Source organism: Solea senegalensis, linkage group LG17, assembly GCF_019176455.1.
Source record: "Solea senegalensis isolate Sse05_10M linkage group LG17, IFAPA_SoseM_1, whole genome shotgun sequence".
In the NCBI taxonomy this organism is placed as follows: Eukaryota; Metazoa; Chordata; class Actinopteri; order Pleuronectiformes; family Soleidae; genus Solea; species Solea senegalensis.
Genome location: NC_058037.1, coordinates 3,726,243 through 3,742,012, shown reverse-complemented (window position 1 = coordinate 3,742,012; position 15,770 = coordinate 3,726,243). Strand labels below are relative to the sequence as shown.

The window sequence follows — 15,770 nt, the reverse complement described above, 5'->3', positions numbered from 1 at the left end:
AGCAACAAAGTGACACGAGCAGCTCCAAAAAAGAAAAACCCAGGTTGAGTCATGTTTAATTCAAAATGGTATGGTGTTTTTTTTTTGTTGTTTTTTTAATATATACACCAAAATGCTGCCTGAACAACACCTCTCTAACTATTGCTCCTCGCATTTCCATAGTCAGGAACTGGGGAAATGATTGTAAGTGGAAGAAAAATCAGATTTAAAGAGGGTTACTATTATCTATATTCTAATTCTTATCTTAACATTTGGATATTGTCTGTGTCCAGTTCTGTCACTCCTGATTAGATGCATTTTAAAAAATACATATCAAAATAATGGCAAAGCCAGTTCAAACAGGATTCAAACCGGTGACTTTCTTGCTGTAAGACAACAGCGCTAGCCCCTAACCCGTCGTGTGACCCTATTGTAGTCTGTATCACTATAAATGTGGGTCTACTAAATTCCCTTACAGTTAATGGTTTTAAAACGCATTGATATTTAAGTGTTGTAGTGTCTCCAGGGGGAGGGTCGAAATTAAAATATTAACACCCTTTTTTTAAGTTAAACTGTTGAAATGATAGTTTGAACTTGATTGACAGGTAAATATATGTCATGAATTTCCTTATTTAATTTATTATTATTATTTAATTATAATGTGATTTGACCCTACATGCTGAAAAATACAATTTTTCCCCCAAATATCACTAAGGACTTTTACACAAATCAATCCATGTTTGCTCCTCGTACACTAGAGGGCAGTGTTGTTACACTGAATGGAAGTCCAGTGAAGCCCGAAGACCGACTCATTTCCTCAAGAGAGACTTTATCACATAAACGGGGGACATTTTTTGAGTCAATACTCAAAGGAAATGCAGCATTTTAGTGAGTTTGAGAGTTCAGACAGAAGTTCCAGTGTCCAATTTAGTTCCTTAAGCAGAAAATTGGATTCTCCTACCAGTAATTAACAGTTTGTGCTTCAGCGATCCCACAGCGCAACCACATTTACATCTGACTGAGTGCTGCCTCCACTTTGCTTCAACAATTTGCAGCGTGTGGGAAGTTTAGCACTTATGGACCTGTCAAAATTATTTTCTTCCATATGTATATGTATATATATATATATATATACATATATATATATATATATATATATATATATATATATATACTGACATCCTTCTAATGAGAGCTGGTCATCTGTTATATCTCTTGCAAAAAACAAAAAAAAATCACATCCAGTCACATCCACACATGCATGAAAGTGCATTCAACAGGATTTCAAACATCCTACCTTCAGGTCTGAAAAACCTCGCAGTGAACCAGTTTTCCAAATTTCATTTGGGCCCTTTTATTATACCAACACACAAAAATATATTCAATTGCACTTCTCTAATTCTTTTATTTCACAGAATGGCATGTAAATATGCTGGATAAGAAGGACAGAACGGTCAAAACATTCCTCGTTACTTAGAGACACGGAGAGAGGCAGCAAGATGGCGAAGTGTGTTCTTCTTCTGATGATGAGGGTGATGATGGCGGTTTATGATGATGTCACAGTTCAAACTGGAGTGAGCTGCTGAAAACGTGATGATCGGTTGAGGTAATGGGGAGAGCGGCGGAAACACATCACAGTTTGTTTTGCCTCCAGACACGAGTTACGGGGACGTTGTTGAACCTGCCGCTGCGGCTGCTCCTCATGCCCAGATACTGTCTGAGCAGCTGGTTCACACGTTTCTGACTGTTCCATTTGCGGGCAGATTTGCGGACGCCTATGAACCCACCGTAGCGCTTCTGAAGGGGCCTGATGGGTGAGCTGATCAGCTTCCGGTACCCATGGCGACCTCTCTGAAAGCCACCGAAGCGTTTGGATAGGATGACGGCCTCTGAGCTGTCATCCTCATCCTCTTCTAGGTGGCTGTCGCTCTCCACGTTCCTCTCCTCCCTCAGCTTCATCCCTTCATCCACCAGACTGAGATCCAAGCCCTGCAGGTCGTCTCCGTCCTCAGAGGAGTCCAGCAGTGATGAGTCATAGTGGACACTGCGCTGCTCCACTGGTATCTCATCCTGATCCCCCTCCTGGAAACGCTCTGCGGCCGCCGACTGCAGCAGTCCGCTGTCAGAGTTCAGGTCAAGAGAGGTCAACTCAAGCTCCTCTCCCTTTCTCTTGAACAGAGCGCCCCCCTCAGCAATCAAAGGATGCTGATGCGACAGTGTGACAGCACGTTTACACACCTCCCATGTGAGTGAGTTAGAGATGTGACCCTCACACTCCAACAGACACACCTGTAGATGGAGAAAGAATGACGTGTTAGTGCAGCTCATATACGGATCTTCAAAAATTCTGACTCTGAGTCAAGGTCTAATAGTTTGTGTTTGGGATGATGTTGTTCTACACATGGCACTGTCAGATAGCTGTTAGAAAATAGATGGATGGATGGACAGATGAATGCCTAGATGTATATATGCTTGGACCGATGGATGGATGGATGGATGGATGGATGGATAGATAGAGGGTTTAATAGATGGATGAATGGATGTTTGAATACTTAAATGGATGGATGATATGGATGCCAGGATAATTACTTAGATAGATAGATGGATGGATGCAAGGACGGATGGTTGGTTGAATTCTTGGATGGATGGTTGATTGGATACTTACTTGGATAATTACTTGGAAAAATGGATGAAAAGTTGGTTGGTTAAATGCTTAGATGGATGGTGGATAGATGACTTCCCGGATAGATGGATGCTTGGACAGATGGATGAATACTTGGTTGGATGGATGGATGGATAGATGATGAATGGATGGTTGAATACTTGGGATGGATGGGTGAATGCTTGGATAGATGGATGGATGAAAGAATGGATCCAATCCAACTTTATTTATAAAGCACTTTAAAAAACAACACAGTTGGCCAAAGTGCTTGGACACTAAAACTGGAGTAATGTTCTCTCATTTTTTTCGTACCAGTTAAAAGCCGAGCAGCTGCGTTTTAAATCAACTGTAGTTGAGCAAGTGAATCCTGGCCAAGCCCTACATAGAGTGCATTACAGTACGAGTACAAGTCGTGATAAAAACATGGATGTGATGCCGAGAAAGAAATGGTTTCACTTTGGCAAGTTGTCTCAATTGATGTTTGTTGTTAGAATGCTTGGATAGATGGATGGATGGATGATGGAAGTTAACATAACTTACATAATCATCGACTGTCCATCAGATTCTATCACTCGTTTATGCTGATGCTAACAGTTGTATGATAGCAGCCAAATTAGCATTAATCTTAAACATGGGCAGCCACTGGAGATACTTCAAGGGCACACAGGAGGTGTCGCTGCATTGTTGCCTTCATCATTAGGTTAAAATGTGTGATTTTGTGTCTTTGTTGGTTGAAATCAAAGTGACACAAACTTATAGAAAGAGGCAACATTAGACCAGCAGCTCTCATATTCGTGTAAGCTAACTTTGTTGACTTTGGTTTCCAGTCCAAAGTGAGTCACACACAAGTTCCAGGTGGTCATACTCTCAATTTAAATTGAAATATTATTGAGTTATTAATAAATCACAATGTCTTAATATCAGAATGTATTGTATATATTGCCCATGGTCAGCATATTATTTATGGCACTTTTTTTTATACCAACAAGCGTCACCACTGCCGCTTTACAACCAGTCCCAGTCAATTTAACCTGAATGGCATGTGTGTCATGAGAGTTAATGGGAGCTTGTTCGTGCTGTGTTCAGCATATTTAGAAAGTTAACATGCCAATATGAGACGTCCATCATTTGATAAATGTGTCATCTACTTCTGCCCGGTGACTGACAGCAGCAAATTGGAGGAAATTGCAAGTCATTTTGAGGACTCGCGGGTAAATGATGTCATTTGCCAACATTATGTTAACATTTTTCTCCCTGATTGGTTCTTCATGCCATTTTTACTTTTTTTTTTATATCATTGATTGATTGATATATATATATATATATAGTGAACTTTTCATATAGAATGAATTTTGCAGTGACGCTTTAATGAACTTCCTGTCTCATCACACACTTGACAGTTTGGCTTTGCAACTGAACGATCATGGAACTCATGATGGAACCCAAACTTTATAATTATGAAGGCAAAGACATATTAGAACATTTGAATTGTTCATTATTATTGTTGTTGTTGCAACATTTTCCAACTTCTTTCATGAAGGATAAAGATTTGAGTTTATCTAAAGATAATTTTGCAGTGACCTGTTTGAATTAAGGATAAACTAAAGGGTTTTTATGTGTGGAGTTTGTATGCTCTCCCTGTGCGTGTGTGTGTGTGTGTGTCGCATCTTGTTTTAACTGATAAGATGTGAATAGCTGTTTGTCTCTGTGTGTTAGCGCTGTGATAGGCAGGTAACCTGCCCAGTGTGTTCAATGTCTCTCGCTCAGTATCAGCCGGGTTAGGCTTCAGTTTCCCCCACAAAGGACAGAATGTATGAAACGTTTATACCATCAATTGCACAAGAACAGAGCATTATATTTTTCCCCTGACAAACTAGGCTACACCTGCCCCATTACAGAAATGTATGCATCCGCATCTCCCCTTGCTTGAACTCCAGAGCCCTCTAAGCTGAATTTCAGTTTGAGGGAAAAAAAGCGAATCCCATTTACTCGTCAAATTGCGCTCAAACGAGATAAATTGCTGTTGTTATCAGGAAAACCTGCTCACATCAAAGGAACGAGGGGAGAGGAGGTTCTGCTGCAAATTTATCAACGGAAATTAATTATCCATCGTAAATGAAATGAGAACATTGGGGGATTCTCCACGTTAGATCAATGGTGCAATCTAAAGGAGTTCATGAGTGAGTGTGTGTGTGTATGGGCACAAAGTCATTGTATTAATATACTAGTGAAGACTACAGGGTGTAAAAGGTTGTGGAAACTGCCAAAACCCTCTAGAGTGAGGTTGCTTCACAGGTTTTTGATTTAATAGCGGAGGTCAGTCAGGGTTGGCCTTCAAATATAACAATAAAGAAGTCTGTGTTGTGTTCTGACTGTCATGAAGACATGAGACACAAGAAAACTCATTTTAACAAAAGACTTCCTTTATAAAATCTACACAACATTAAGTCTACAAGTAAAGTTTTGCCACTTTATCTTGGTGTTGGTGTTTGGTAAAACAGATACTTCGCCTACGCCAGAGTCCCTAGAGAAAATCAGCATTCTTTATTTTATCAAGTGAGATACTGGTCTACAGCTGCCTTGTTTGGCAAGTTTGAGTCACTTGGGTGATTCTGAACAAAGGACGAGTCATAAAACAACTCACTGGAACTCAGTAATGGAGGGAACAAGGTATCAAGCAGCTCCTCTGAGCTGTGATGTTAAATCACAAATGTTCTCTATGAACTTTGGTGCAGGGAGAGGGATAAGTTTACAAAGTGACACAGAGCTTGTTGCACCACTGAATTTTACACACTACTGTTATGTCATTGTTTACGTGGCGTAAACATACAGTAATATTGCCTTGTGCAACAAATGTAGTATCAAGTGGGAATTTTCACAATTGTAGTTGCAAAAGAAAAAAAACAAACGAAGGAAGATGTGTCACCTAGTATAAAAATGACAGTGTAGACCTGCAAGTGTCCTAAGTAAACAATGCTAAACTGCTATGTTCTGGTACTATACTATGCAAATTAACTTGCCAATAAACACACCAGACCAAATGGTTGAGAGTCACAGAGCCACTTCTCAGAAATGTGTAAATAATGACCACAGCAGCACAGATAATTAGTGCAAATGCAAACAAAGGTAATTGACTACTAATAAAAGAATTATGTAATCAATTCATCCAGAGGATGGTCTGCTTTATGCATGTGTGCATCTGTAGTCTGAGGCCCTGCATGAATAAATCAATGCCATTATAACAAACACCAGCAATTTCACACACACGCACACACTTTCCGTCTGGAGTGGCAACAATGGAATTGCTCAGTGGATTCCATCTGTGGCTCAATGGGAAGGCGGCTAACACAATGAAGAGCTGATAAAAATGTGTCAGTCACCAACGTAAGGCCGGGCTGATGATACTGAGCAGCAGTCAATTACGTAGTTCTATTACAACTCCCAAAAAGGTCCCAGCTGTCTTTCTCTGCATCATTATCAGCTAAATTAGCCATCCAGCCGTTATTCATGGAAGACCACAGACTATTTTTTACCCACTGATGTGTCTTGGGCTGTTTGGAAATGGGATTGTGTGCCATGCTGCAGATTCATTTTGAATTACTCGAGCTAAGCTCCCTTGTAGGTTGGATCACATGTTTGGTCATGTCCTGAAGACGCTAATATTATGAGACAGAATGAATAGGCCCGTTAGGAATATGAAGCTATTTATCTCCAAAATGACAACTGTTGAGGAATTCAGGAAAAAGCTTAAGGGTAAAAAAAAAACACTAAACAAGCTTTTCTTCTAATATTTGTTTGATGTAAAATGTCCTGATTCTTCTTAAAATTGACCTTCATGTTGCTCTCAGCACTATGAAATTATTTTTTTAGCTAAAAAGCTCAAAAAATGATGGCAAAACATTTTTTAACATCTCACACTGTTGCCAGAATTATGTTATGTTGTGTTTGTACATTTTTGCAAAACACAAAAACCTGCAATGTAACATCTCTGAATCAAAATGATACGACTTATTCACATGTTTTTTTCACATGATTTAACCACTTGTGGCACTAACGCTAACCAGGTGATTAGGTTTAGGCACAAATAGCGCCTTTTATTTTGTGTTTTTTGTCTGATTTTTACATTAAAAACACAGCTTTGTAAAGATCCTGAATCAATAGTGACATAACCTCATCCTGACAATACAACATGTCTTCACCTTAAAATGTACTAGTTTAAATGATGGGGACTTTCTTTTTGTCCCCATAATGTGACTATGTAAACAGATTTAGGTCCTTACAACATGAGTAATACCTGGAACACACACACACACACACACACACACACTCACCATGGCGTTAAAGGCTTGCAGCAGCTGTTGCTTCTGCTGCTGCTGCAGGAGCAGACCGCAGGCCGCACATTGCCCCTGGCAGTCACTGCGTCCAGGGGTGAAGAGACATGCCAGCAGCACCACCAGGCACCACAGAGGGAACTTCATGGCTCGGCACACCCAGACAGGCAGGGACAAACAGGAGCCCAGCAGGAAGAAAACAAGAGTCAGAGTTCAACGGTGGGACAATCTGGGAACTTGTGCCTTCGGGATGTGGCTCCAGTCTACAGGGAGAAAACAGAGTGACGGGAATATTGCGTCAATTCCATTACACAAGGATCATTAGCAGGAGTTAGCTGGTCAGTTAAAGCGTTGGTGGTGGGAGAGTGTTCAGCCAACACTGAGACACGGTCAGTGTAGGTGGGATGATGGAGCGAGAGCACAACCTGAGGCGATAAATGAGAAAATGGGTATTTTCCAGTGGGCAGGAAGCAGCCACTGTAGCCTCCAGGCTCTGTTCACTGATGAAATCATACAGCAAGAGTAGAGATTTGTAAAAACTGATCTGCTTTTACAGAGATTATCTTTTACCATAACACAGGTAATGGCCTATGGCTGCAAGAATCCATGCGGAACCATTTTAAAAAGAAAAAAGGGAGTAAAGGAGGAAAACATTAGTATAATGCTATAGGGCTAAACAATTTATTGAAATTTAACCAAAATCATAATATGGCATACTGCAATTTTGAAATTACAGGAGGCGCAATAATTCTTTAAGCCAAAATGTGTGTCAAATTACCATTTTTGACCTAAACACATCATATTCTACCTTTGTTTCTGACAGATCTGCACAAATCAATCACAGTATTCATTTTAAATGTTATTCAAATGAAAATGAGAATAACTATGTGTAGATTACCATTCCCTCTCACATCACAAATTATATCATAATCCCAATTTAAGTCAAAATAATCACAATTCAATATGTATATAAAATCGTTCAGCCCTAAATAAAACCCAAGAATGTTTGGATTGACTGGTGATGTGTGTTCAACTAGAGGAAGATAAATGGATGAATGAATAAACTCCAGAGAATGCTGTTGCCTCTGGCTGTTGCTGTAAATGTGTGAGGCAGGTGCACAGTGTTTGTTGCTTGACCTCCACTCCCTGACCCCATCTATCCTGTCACCCAGCTCTGTATCATCCATTTACAGAGATAACAATGAAAAAACTGCCCCTCAGAACATCATAGATTGCTTCTGCTGCCACACCAGAAACATTAGCTAAGGTTTCCTGACCAGGACCAAGGTCACCTGACTCTTCAAGCAGCAAAATGCTCCCAGTGTGTTTAGGAGCCTGTTGCTGACTTTGTCTGTGTGTGGCTGTTTCTTGCTTGTAAACACACGCTGTGTCAGAAATAAGTGTCAGTGTATTAACATCACAAGTCGTTAATCCAAAACAATTATCGCAAACTCTCCATATGGCTGATGGGAACTGCAGATTTGTGTGCTAATTCCCTATGAATTGCACATTTTGTGTCGTATTGTGAATATAATCACATATGGATATAATGACAAAAGGATTATACTAGCTTAGTGCCACTTTTTTCCAGTGTAGTATGCAACAGTAGTGACAGTAGTTACACGTTCTTTGTAAAGGAATTAAAACCAGTTGACATATTTCATGACAGTAATAGTCTTAAAGCCTCAGTCTGGTTTAGGATTTTGTTAACAAGCCTTCTTGACATTAATTGCGTCCTTTCAGGGGCTGACACAGGAAAGAATTTTAGATGTTAGAAATCCACGTCCTTACTGATATTTAAATGTAAAAGCAGAATAAAACCCTGTAAGAGGATGCTGCTAATTAAAGCATCAACAGTGGGTCTAGTTACTAGTGAAATGTCTTTGGACAGCAAACTGCAGGTCAGCCGAGGAAGGAAATGTGAAACGTACCTACAGTTAACACAATTGACTGTTGACACTATTCCGCTGTGTAACCCTACTTACGTAGACTTTTAAGGACATTATGGGGCCCATAAAACAAACATATGTACATAGACTGTATTTGCTGCCTACAGATCAAATCACCTTATTAAACAGCTAAAAATCTTAGCAGCTTTTACTGATTGATTACTGAGTCAGTGGTTTCAGTCACAGCAGTCTGACAGAAACTCCATGAAGAACTCCTCAAAAAGGAGGAGGCACAAACAAAATATGAATAGAAAAGGCTTTATTTGAAGAAAGGGCTGCTTGTGAGTGAATAAATACCTCACTAATGTCACAAATGTTTAATACTTTTTCCTTTTTAAAACAATATTAATTCATTCAAATCCAAGCCAAAAGATGACATCACTAACAGCAGCTTTAAGGATATTTACTTCTAAAAAAACGTTTGTATTTTGAACATGTTGAAATAGCTGTGTATATCCGAAATAGTAATAAGAAAGCTGATGATATTGTATCAACAGCTAACAGTAAAAATGCTTTCAGTGCCTTGTTGACAAATGCAGGTCCAGCACATTCTGTGTTTTCACAGGTCTGATGAAAACAGTGGTGGAGTGTCACCAGTCACAGCTAGTAAAAGCACAGCAATCCCACAGAGGACCTCGTATTGATGGGAGCGTATGTAAAGCTTTGAGTGGGTGTTGTATTGAAAATAAATAAACAACGCAGGTAAAAAAAACTGGCACACCGTGACCATTTACCACATTACCACTCGTTGTCAATAGCATATAATTCCAGTCGTGGACTCTGTGACACTAGTCCTTTTAAAAAACGTGTAATTGGCTTTATGGGAAATCATTAGCAGGACGTGTTTGTTTGTCATGCAGAGATGTTTTGTGCAATGCACATTTGCTCGCCTGCTGACTAAGCCCATTTCATATTGTTGTTTTTTTTCCCTGAAGTGTCCTTTAGTAAGTAAGTTGAACAAATGAGTGGGAAAAAAAACCCAACAGAGTGTGAGTGATGGCGTAGGCTCTGGATACGCTCCAGTGTCACAAAGATGAGGCTTTCACACATTCATAATGGACGCTACAGTCAGAGTGTGTTCATATGAGCAGGCATCTGGGGCCACTAATATCATTAAAGAAGGTTTTGCAATGTCATGTTTTCAGAGCTTTATTATTACATAATGGATGCCCATTTGTGCACCGTGATACATTCAGATTTCTATATATGAATACTGTGATTAAGCCCTTTAGCTAGAAAAATAAGGACAGCGACGGATTATCTGAGGAGCAACATATTATGACTATCACACAGCCACAAATTCTACAAGACTGTTCAATTTGAACATGCATTTCTGATGATGACTAATACCACACATGTGAGGATGTGACAGTTATTTACCTTGTTGACCCTAATTATCTAAAATAAGACAAATATTAAGTGATAAAATTATCATTAGATGTCACCACTCGCACACCAGCACCTATGGGCAATTAAGACCAATTTACCTAAACCTCAATTGTGCATGTTTTTGGACGGTGGCAGGAAGCCAGTGATTGAACACTTTATTCACAATAGCTATGTTTACATGTGCAAATTGTCTTCATTCTGACAAGATTCATTACAATTTGAATTTATAATTCAATGGAAATATGTCACATTTATGTGGATCAGACACGTGAAAGCACCAAACCAGGAAGTCATGATTTGGTTGACTTCCAATGAGTGGGTTGTTTGCAAAGCTTGATGATGAGCTGATGTAGGACAGGACCCCCAAGGACCAGGATTGGGAAACACTGGTTTATACAGTATGAACCGCGATCTGAATCACAATTGACATACAGTATACCAGCCCTCTCATTCGGGTTAGTATGTTTTTGGATTAGCACGTATACATGGCATATTTTTAGCCCGATCAAGCTTTAATTCTGATTATTTGTGTTCATGTAAATATATCTAATGTAATGGACCACTTAAATACACAGGTTGCCAGCTAAGTTGATCAAACACACCAAGCTACAGGTGTGTTGAATGTCACCAAACCTAAAAAGCCTCACTACCCCTCTCAAAAATGTCTTAAGCAGAGAAGAAAAACAAAGGTCTTCAGTGGAGATGTGTTTTGATGGCTGAAAACAGGAAGCTCTCTCTTTCTCATGCACAATATTGTTGTATATTTAACATGTATATGATTTTACAGCTTGTTATCACCACCTCCTGTCATCATAGAACAGTTATTTTCACATATGTCCTTTAAATATGAATTTTTTGTTTTTGTAAATCTTTGGTTTATCAATGGATTTTTTGTTTGCCACCATATTTTATTTCCCCCAGCACGTTAATTCATTAATTTGTACCTTCAGTGGCTTTAATTAGTCGGTTGATTCTTTGAACAAAGCAGTATCGAGCTGCGGCCATCACTTGATGAAGTGGATAAAGAGCAATTTATATCCGTCTGAGTATTCAGGGAATGAGTTCCCATGCTGTCGCCTGCTGCCTTCACTCCTTTAAATGGAAGCCATTATTGTTAGTGAGAAACAATTGACAAGGATATTACGAGTTAATGGGCTACAGTGTCATCAATCTGCAGCCTGGAGATGTTTATAGAGGGTATAATAGTGAGCTGGTTATAACGATTTATCATTGGTCAGCTTGTTGACACGGCTGTGTCTCCATTTGGTCATTGTTTATTTATTATATACCTACTCACATACTGTATGTTTGCACTAGTCTTGTCCCCAAACAGTGCGGCACACTTAACCCCTCAGTTTCCAGTAATTTATCTCATTAGTGAAACTAATCTGATTTCACTACACTGAATATGTTTAACATAAAGCACAGAATACGATGGTATGATAAAAAGGGCTGTGCAAAATCCCTAGGCCACTGTTAGATTATAGTATAAGTAATTATCAATAACTTTATTGGAATACATCCAGAAATAATGGGAAACATGTAAGCAATTTTAAAATAACATAAAAAAGTATTTAGCGTGACCTACGCTTACACTTGAATATTGGCATGACCCTGGCTCATTAATTCTGGAGTTGAACCCTAATTAATGTTATTGGTAAAAACCTGTTTCAACCTCGACAAATATGATATCTGCTGTAACAAAAAAGGTCTACATAAATATTTATATGAAGTGGTGAGTGGAGAGTTGGTAGCTAAAATCAGACCACTGATTCATCACAGTACTTTTACATGACATTAGGAAAAAACAAAAGACTGTGTACATGTAAACATGTTAGTCAAGTTTTTCTTTTGACTAAGACACAATAGTAATTTGATAATGACAGATTATGTCAACTGTAATCCAAGCATGTGAACATCCAGTCAGACCAGAGTTGGGCTCAAGCTGGTGTGGGAGCTCTGTACCTGCACTACAGTTCTTAAGCCTGGCTTAAACCCAGAAATATCAGAAGAAGCTAATACACAGAGCAATATGTCAACAGCAACACAACTGTCTGAAGTCCACCTCTTTAGTCTCTATACTGGTGCTTTCTACTGAATCCAGATCCTACATGCATGTGTATCCTAATATACCCTGACTACTGCCACTAACACATTTGACAGGACAGTTTAATTATTCAATGTTACATCTTGACATGAACACTGTCATAGATGTCAGGATGCAAAAAGCAGCTCACAGTTAGCGCGACGCTTACGTAAAGCCACACCATGCCGTCACAGTATCTTATGTCTGCAGACTGTGAAAAGCAAATTTGAGAAATGTCAACCCACAATCCACATGGAACACTGTCAATGGTTGTGGGAGCAGAATAAAAGAAAAATTGCTTCACACAAAATGCAATGAAAACTTTCTACAACTTTCTAAATCCCAAAAGTAATCAGTTTTACCACAGTCAAGAGTCAAAGCAAAGTATTAAACCCTGGAATATTCAATGATATTCAAAGTATTACTAATACTATATTGTATATTCATGTAAAATTAGAGTTTCTGTCTCTATTTGGTCTTGTTGAACAGCTACAACGTAACGTTATTTGTAGGCTGCACTAATCGTCTGAAAATTAGCTCTGTCAAGCAAAACTATCAGACCTGACTGAGTGTTTGCATGTGTACACAAGGAAGAAGCATTTATCCCATTAAACTATAGAAACAACTGGGTTTTTTGAACAGATTTTACTTTTTCACACTTTTTGTGTTTGACATTGAACAAATCACTTCCTGTGTGCAGCTAAAGAATGTCAAGATTGAAACTCTGCTATACTGAGAAACACAGAGAGTCGTGTGGGGCCAATAGGCGAATTTTAAAAAGTTACTACAGTTTTAACTGTAGCCCTGATTAAATGAAGCAGGTTGATTTTTCAATATTTTTTATATTGAATCTGTGAGACACAATGAGCCATGAACATGCACAGTCCTCTCCCTGCTTCACTTCTGTAATGATTCCATTATTCGTGGTCCATTTTAACCACCCTTGACTGTTTGAATTTGCATACTTTTTTAGCTATCTTAAATGTTTCATATCATTTGCATAAACTGACAGAGTTGACTGGGTGCAGGCCAGGGTGAAGGCTGACGTATGATGTATTGTACATAAAAAAAAAAGGTGATTGCTATTTGCATGAGGCTTATTCACCGATGATTTTAAATAAATATCTAACTGGGATTATTTTCCACAGGAATTGTGATATGATTCACGATATCAGAGGGAATGGTCATTTTTACATATTATTCTCATTTTCATTCGAAAAACTTATTTAAAATGATTACAGTGTGATATTAGTGAGTAACAATGAGGTTTCCTTCAGTACACAAAACAAAAATGGTCAACAGCCTCTCAAAAAATTAACGGAAAAATAACAACTTTGCAAGTTGCATGAAATTTTACTCTGAATAAACTTTTTTTGTCCAACTATATACAGAAAATAAGGCTTTTTGATGTGATTTTTTCCCCCAACCAACAAAAAATGATTAACTTTAAATACATTAATGCAGCGTTTCCCAATCCTATTCATGGTGGACCCCCGGGCCTGCATGTTTTAGATGTTTCTCTGCTCCAGCACAGCGGAGTCAAATGGTCAGCTCGTCATCAAGCTCTGCAAAAGCCTGATAACAACCCGTTCATTTGAAGCAGGTGTGTTGGAGCGGGGAAACATCTACAGCGTGCAGGGCAGGGGTTCACAAGGACCAGGATTGAGAAAACACTGACTTAATGCATTTATTAAAAATATTAATAGTATTGTCTTAGGGTGTAACACTGACGGAGGATAACACTCACCTCTCTGCTGCTCTTCATTATTTCTTCAAGAATTAATTAATAAATTCTGCCCTTGTGTGCTATAAATAGTTTGTTGTTGGATATGAAGGGGAAGGAATTTCTTTTCTGCGTCATGAAGAAGTGTTTGTGCATGTGAAAAATGTGGACTGTGAGCAGCGTTCACTCAGAGTGCAGAGTTGTGAAGTGCATTAATAAAGCTAATGGGTGGGAGAAATTAGCATCGTCGACTTTAATGAAGGGTGGAGTGGGGGAGGCGGGCAAGGTGTCATGAATACGAGTGAGGGAGAAGAGAAACTCTGCGCTCGTCTCCAACAAAGCTCTCACTCACTCGGTCTCGTCCATTAGTCGTCTGCATGAAGCTGAAAAGCACAAAGAAATCTGCTAATGCACAGATAACCTCGAGGTCTCTTTGTCTATTTCTCTCTGTTCCTTTCTTGTTCGGTCCTTTGCATCCACTTCCCCTTTCTTGTTGCTCCGTTCTTGCCTCAACACTCAACCTTTTCTCCCTCCTCTCCATCCCTGCATACTTCTCCCTCCCGTTCCCCACATCTGTGAATTACGGCTGAGATATTTTATCTTCAGTGACGCACCGGCAGGTTCCCAGTTGCCTCCACTGCTCAGCAGATCTTAACTCCTCTTCATTACGGCCAAGCTGGAGCGCTGGAGCCACCAATGATGGATGACGTGAAGATGTGGTCACTTTTCAAGGCAGGAAAATGATTAAAATTCATATTTTACCTATTACATCTCATGGGCCATTAACTGCACATGATTCATTCTTTATAATTTGAAGAGATTCATGAGTGTTTTATCACCTAACGCTCTGTGATTGCTTGTTTAAAATGCGTTGATCTGAGATAATGGACCAAAAAAGTGTGGTTTCCCAGAGGAAGACAAAAATCAGCCTCATAATATCTATTAGAAATTTATCATTCCTCCAATCTGGTTGTGATTCTTTTCTCTGGGCGACTGCAGGGAACAAAATCAGTTCATGTCTGTCCATTTTTGTACTCGTGTCTTCTGCTATCTTTTGGTTTGAGAGCTATAATGTGTCATTTAATCTACATTTACAGTACAGCACATGTGCAACATCCTGGATCATCATTGCCTTGTTTGAGCTTCTCCCTTTAGGGGACTTCACAGTGGTGATCATCTGCCCATGTTTTGCCCTATGCCTCGTGTCCTCTTCTGTTACACCAACTGTCCTCATGTCCTACTTCACAACAGCCATGAACCTTTTAATTTACATCATGCACCATGAACAGTTTTACCGTTTCCAGTGACACCGTTATTGGTGGCCGACATCACTAACCTGAATTATTTGGAACTAACTACAATGCTACCCGTCTCACAGTGTTGATAGAAAATGATGCGCTATCAACAGAGATACAGGACGACAGATACTAGTTTTTCTATGTCTGATGCCAATGCCAGATTTTAGAAATCAGGGCAGCTGATTGTCCAATTGAATGAAACTCAGATAAATAAACTTTTTGGGTTAAAATAAATAAACTTTTATTGACTTTAGTGACCAACTCTCTGTGAGTCTTGCTTTCACTATGTTCTCTTGGTCACTGGGGTGAGGTTTTGGTGGAAAGGTGATTATTCAAATTACAGCTCAAAGGAA

General features: G+C 39.2%; 1 protein-coding gene across 3 annotated transcripts in view; it reads right to left on the bottom strand.

Moving 5' to 3' along the window:
* Positions 1-1,308: 1,308 nt before the first annotated feature.
* The window catches only part of pnocb (prepronociceptin b), a 29,284-nt gene continuing 14,822 nt past the window's right edge, over positions 1,309-15,770 (bottom strand). For all 3 annotated transcript variants that reach the window (XM_044048853.1, XM_044048851.1, XM_044048854.1), the window contains 2 exons: positions 6,973-7,235; positions 1,309-2,268 (listed from right to left, as the gene is read on the bottom strand). In XM_044048853.1, the coding sequence (XP_043904788.1) occupies positions 1,612-2,268; positions 6,973-7,119 (804 nt within the window). In that variant the 5' untranslated portion in view covers positions 7,120-7,235 and the 3' untranslated portion in view covers positions 1,309-1,611. The remainder of the gene's footprint in view (positions 2,269-6,972; positions 7,236-15,770) is intronic.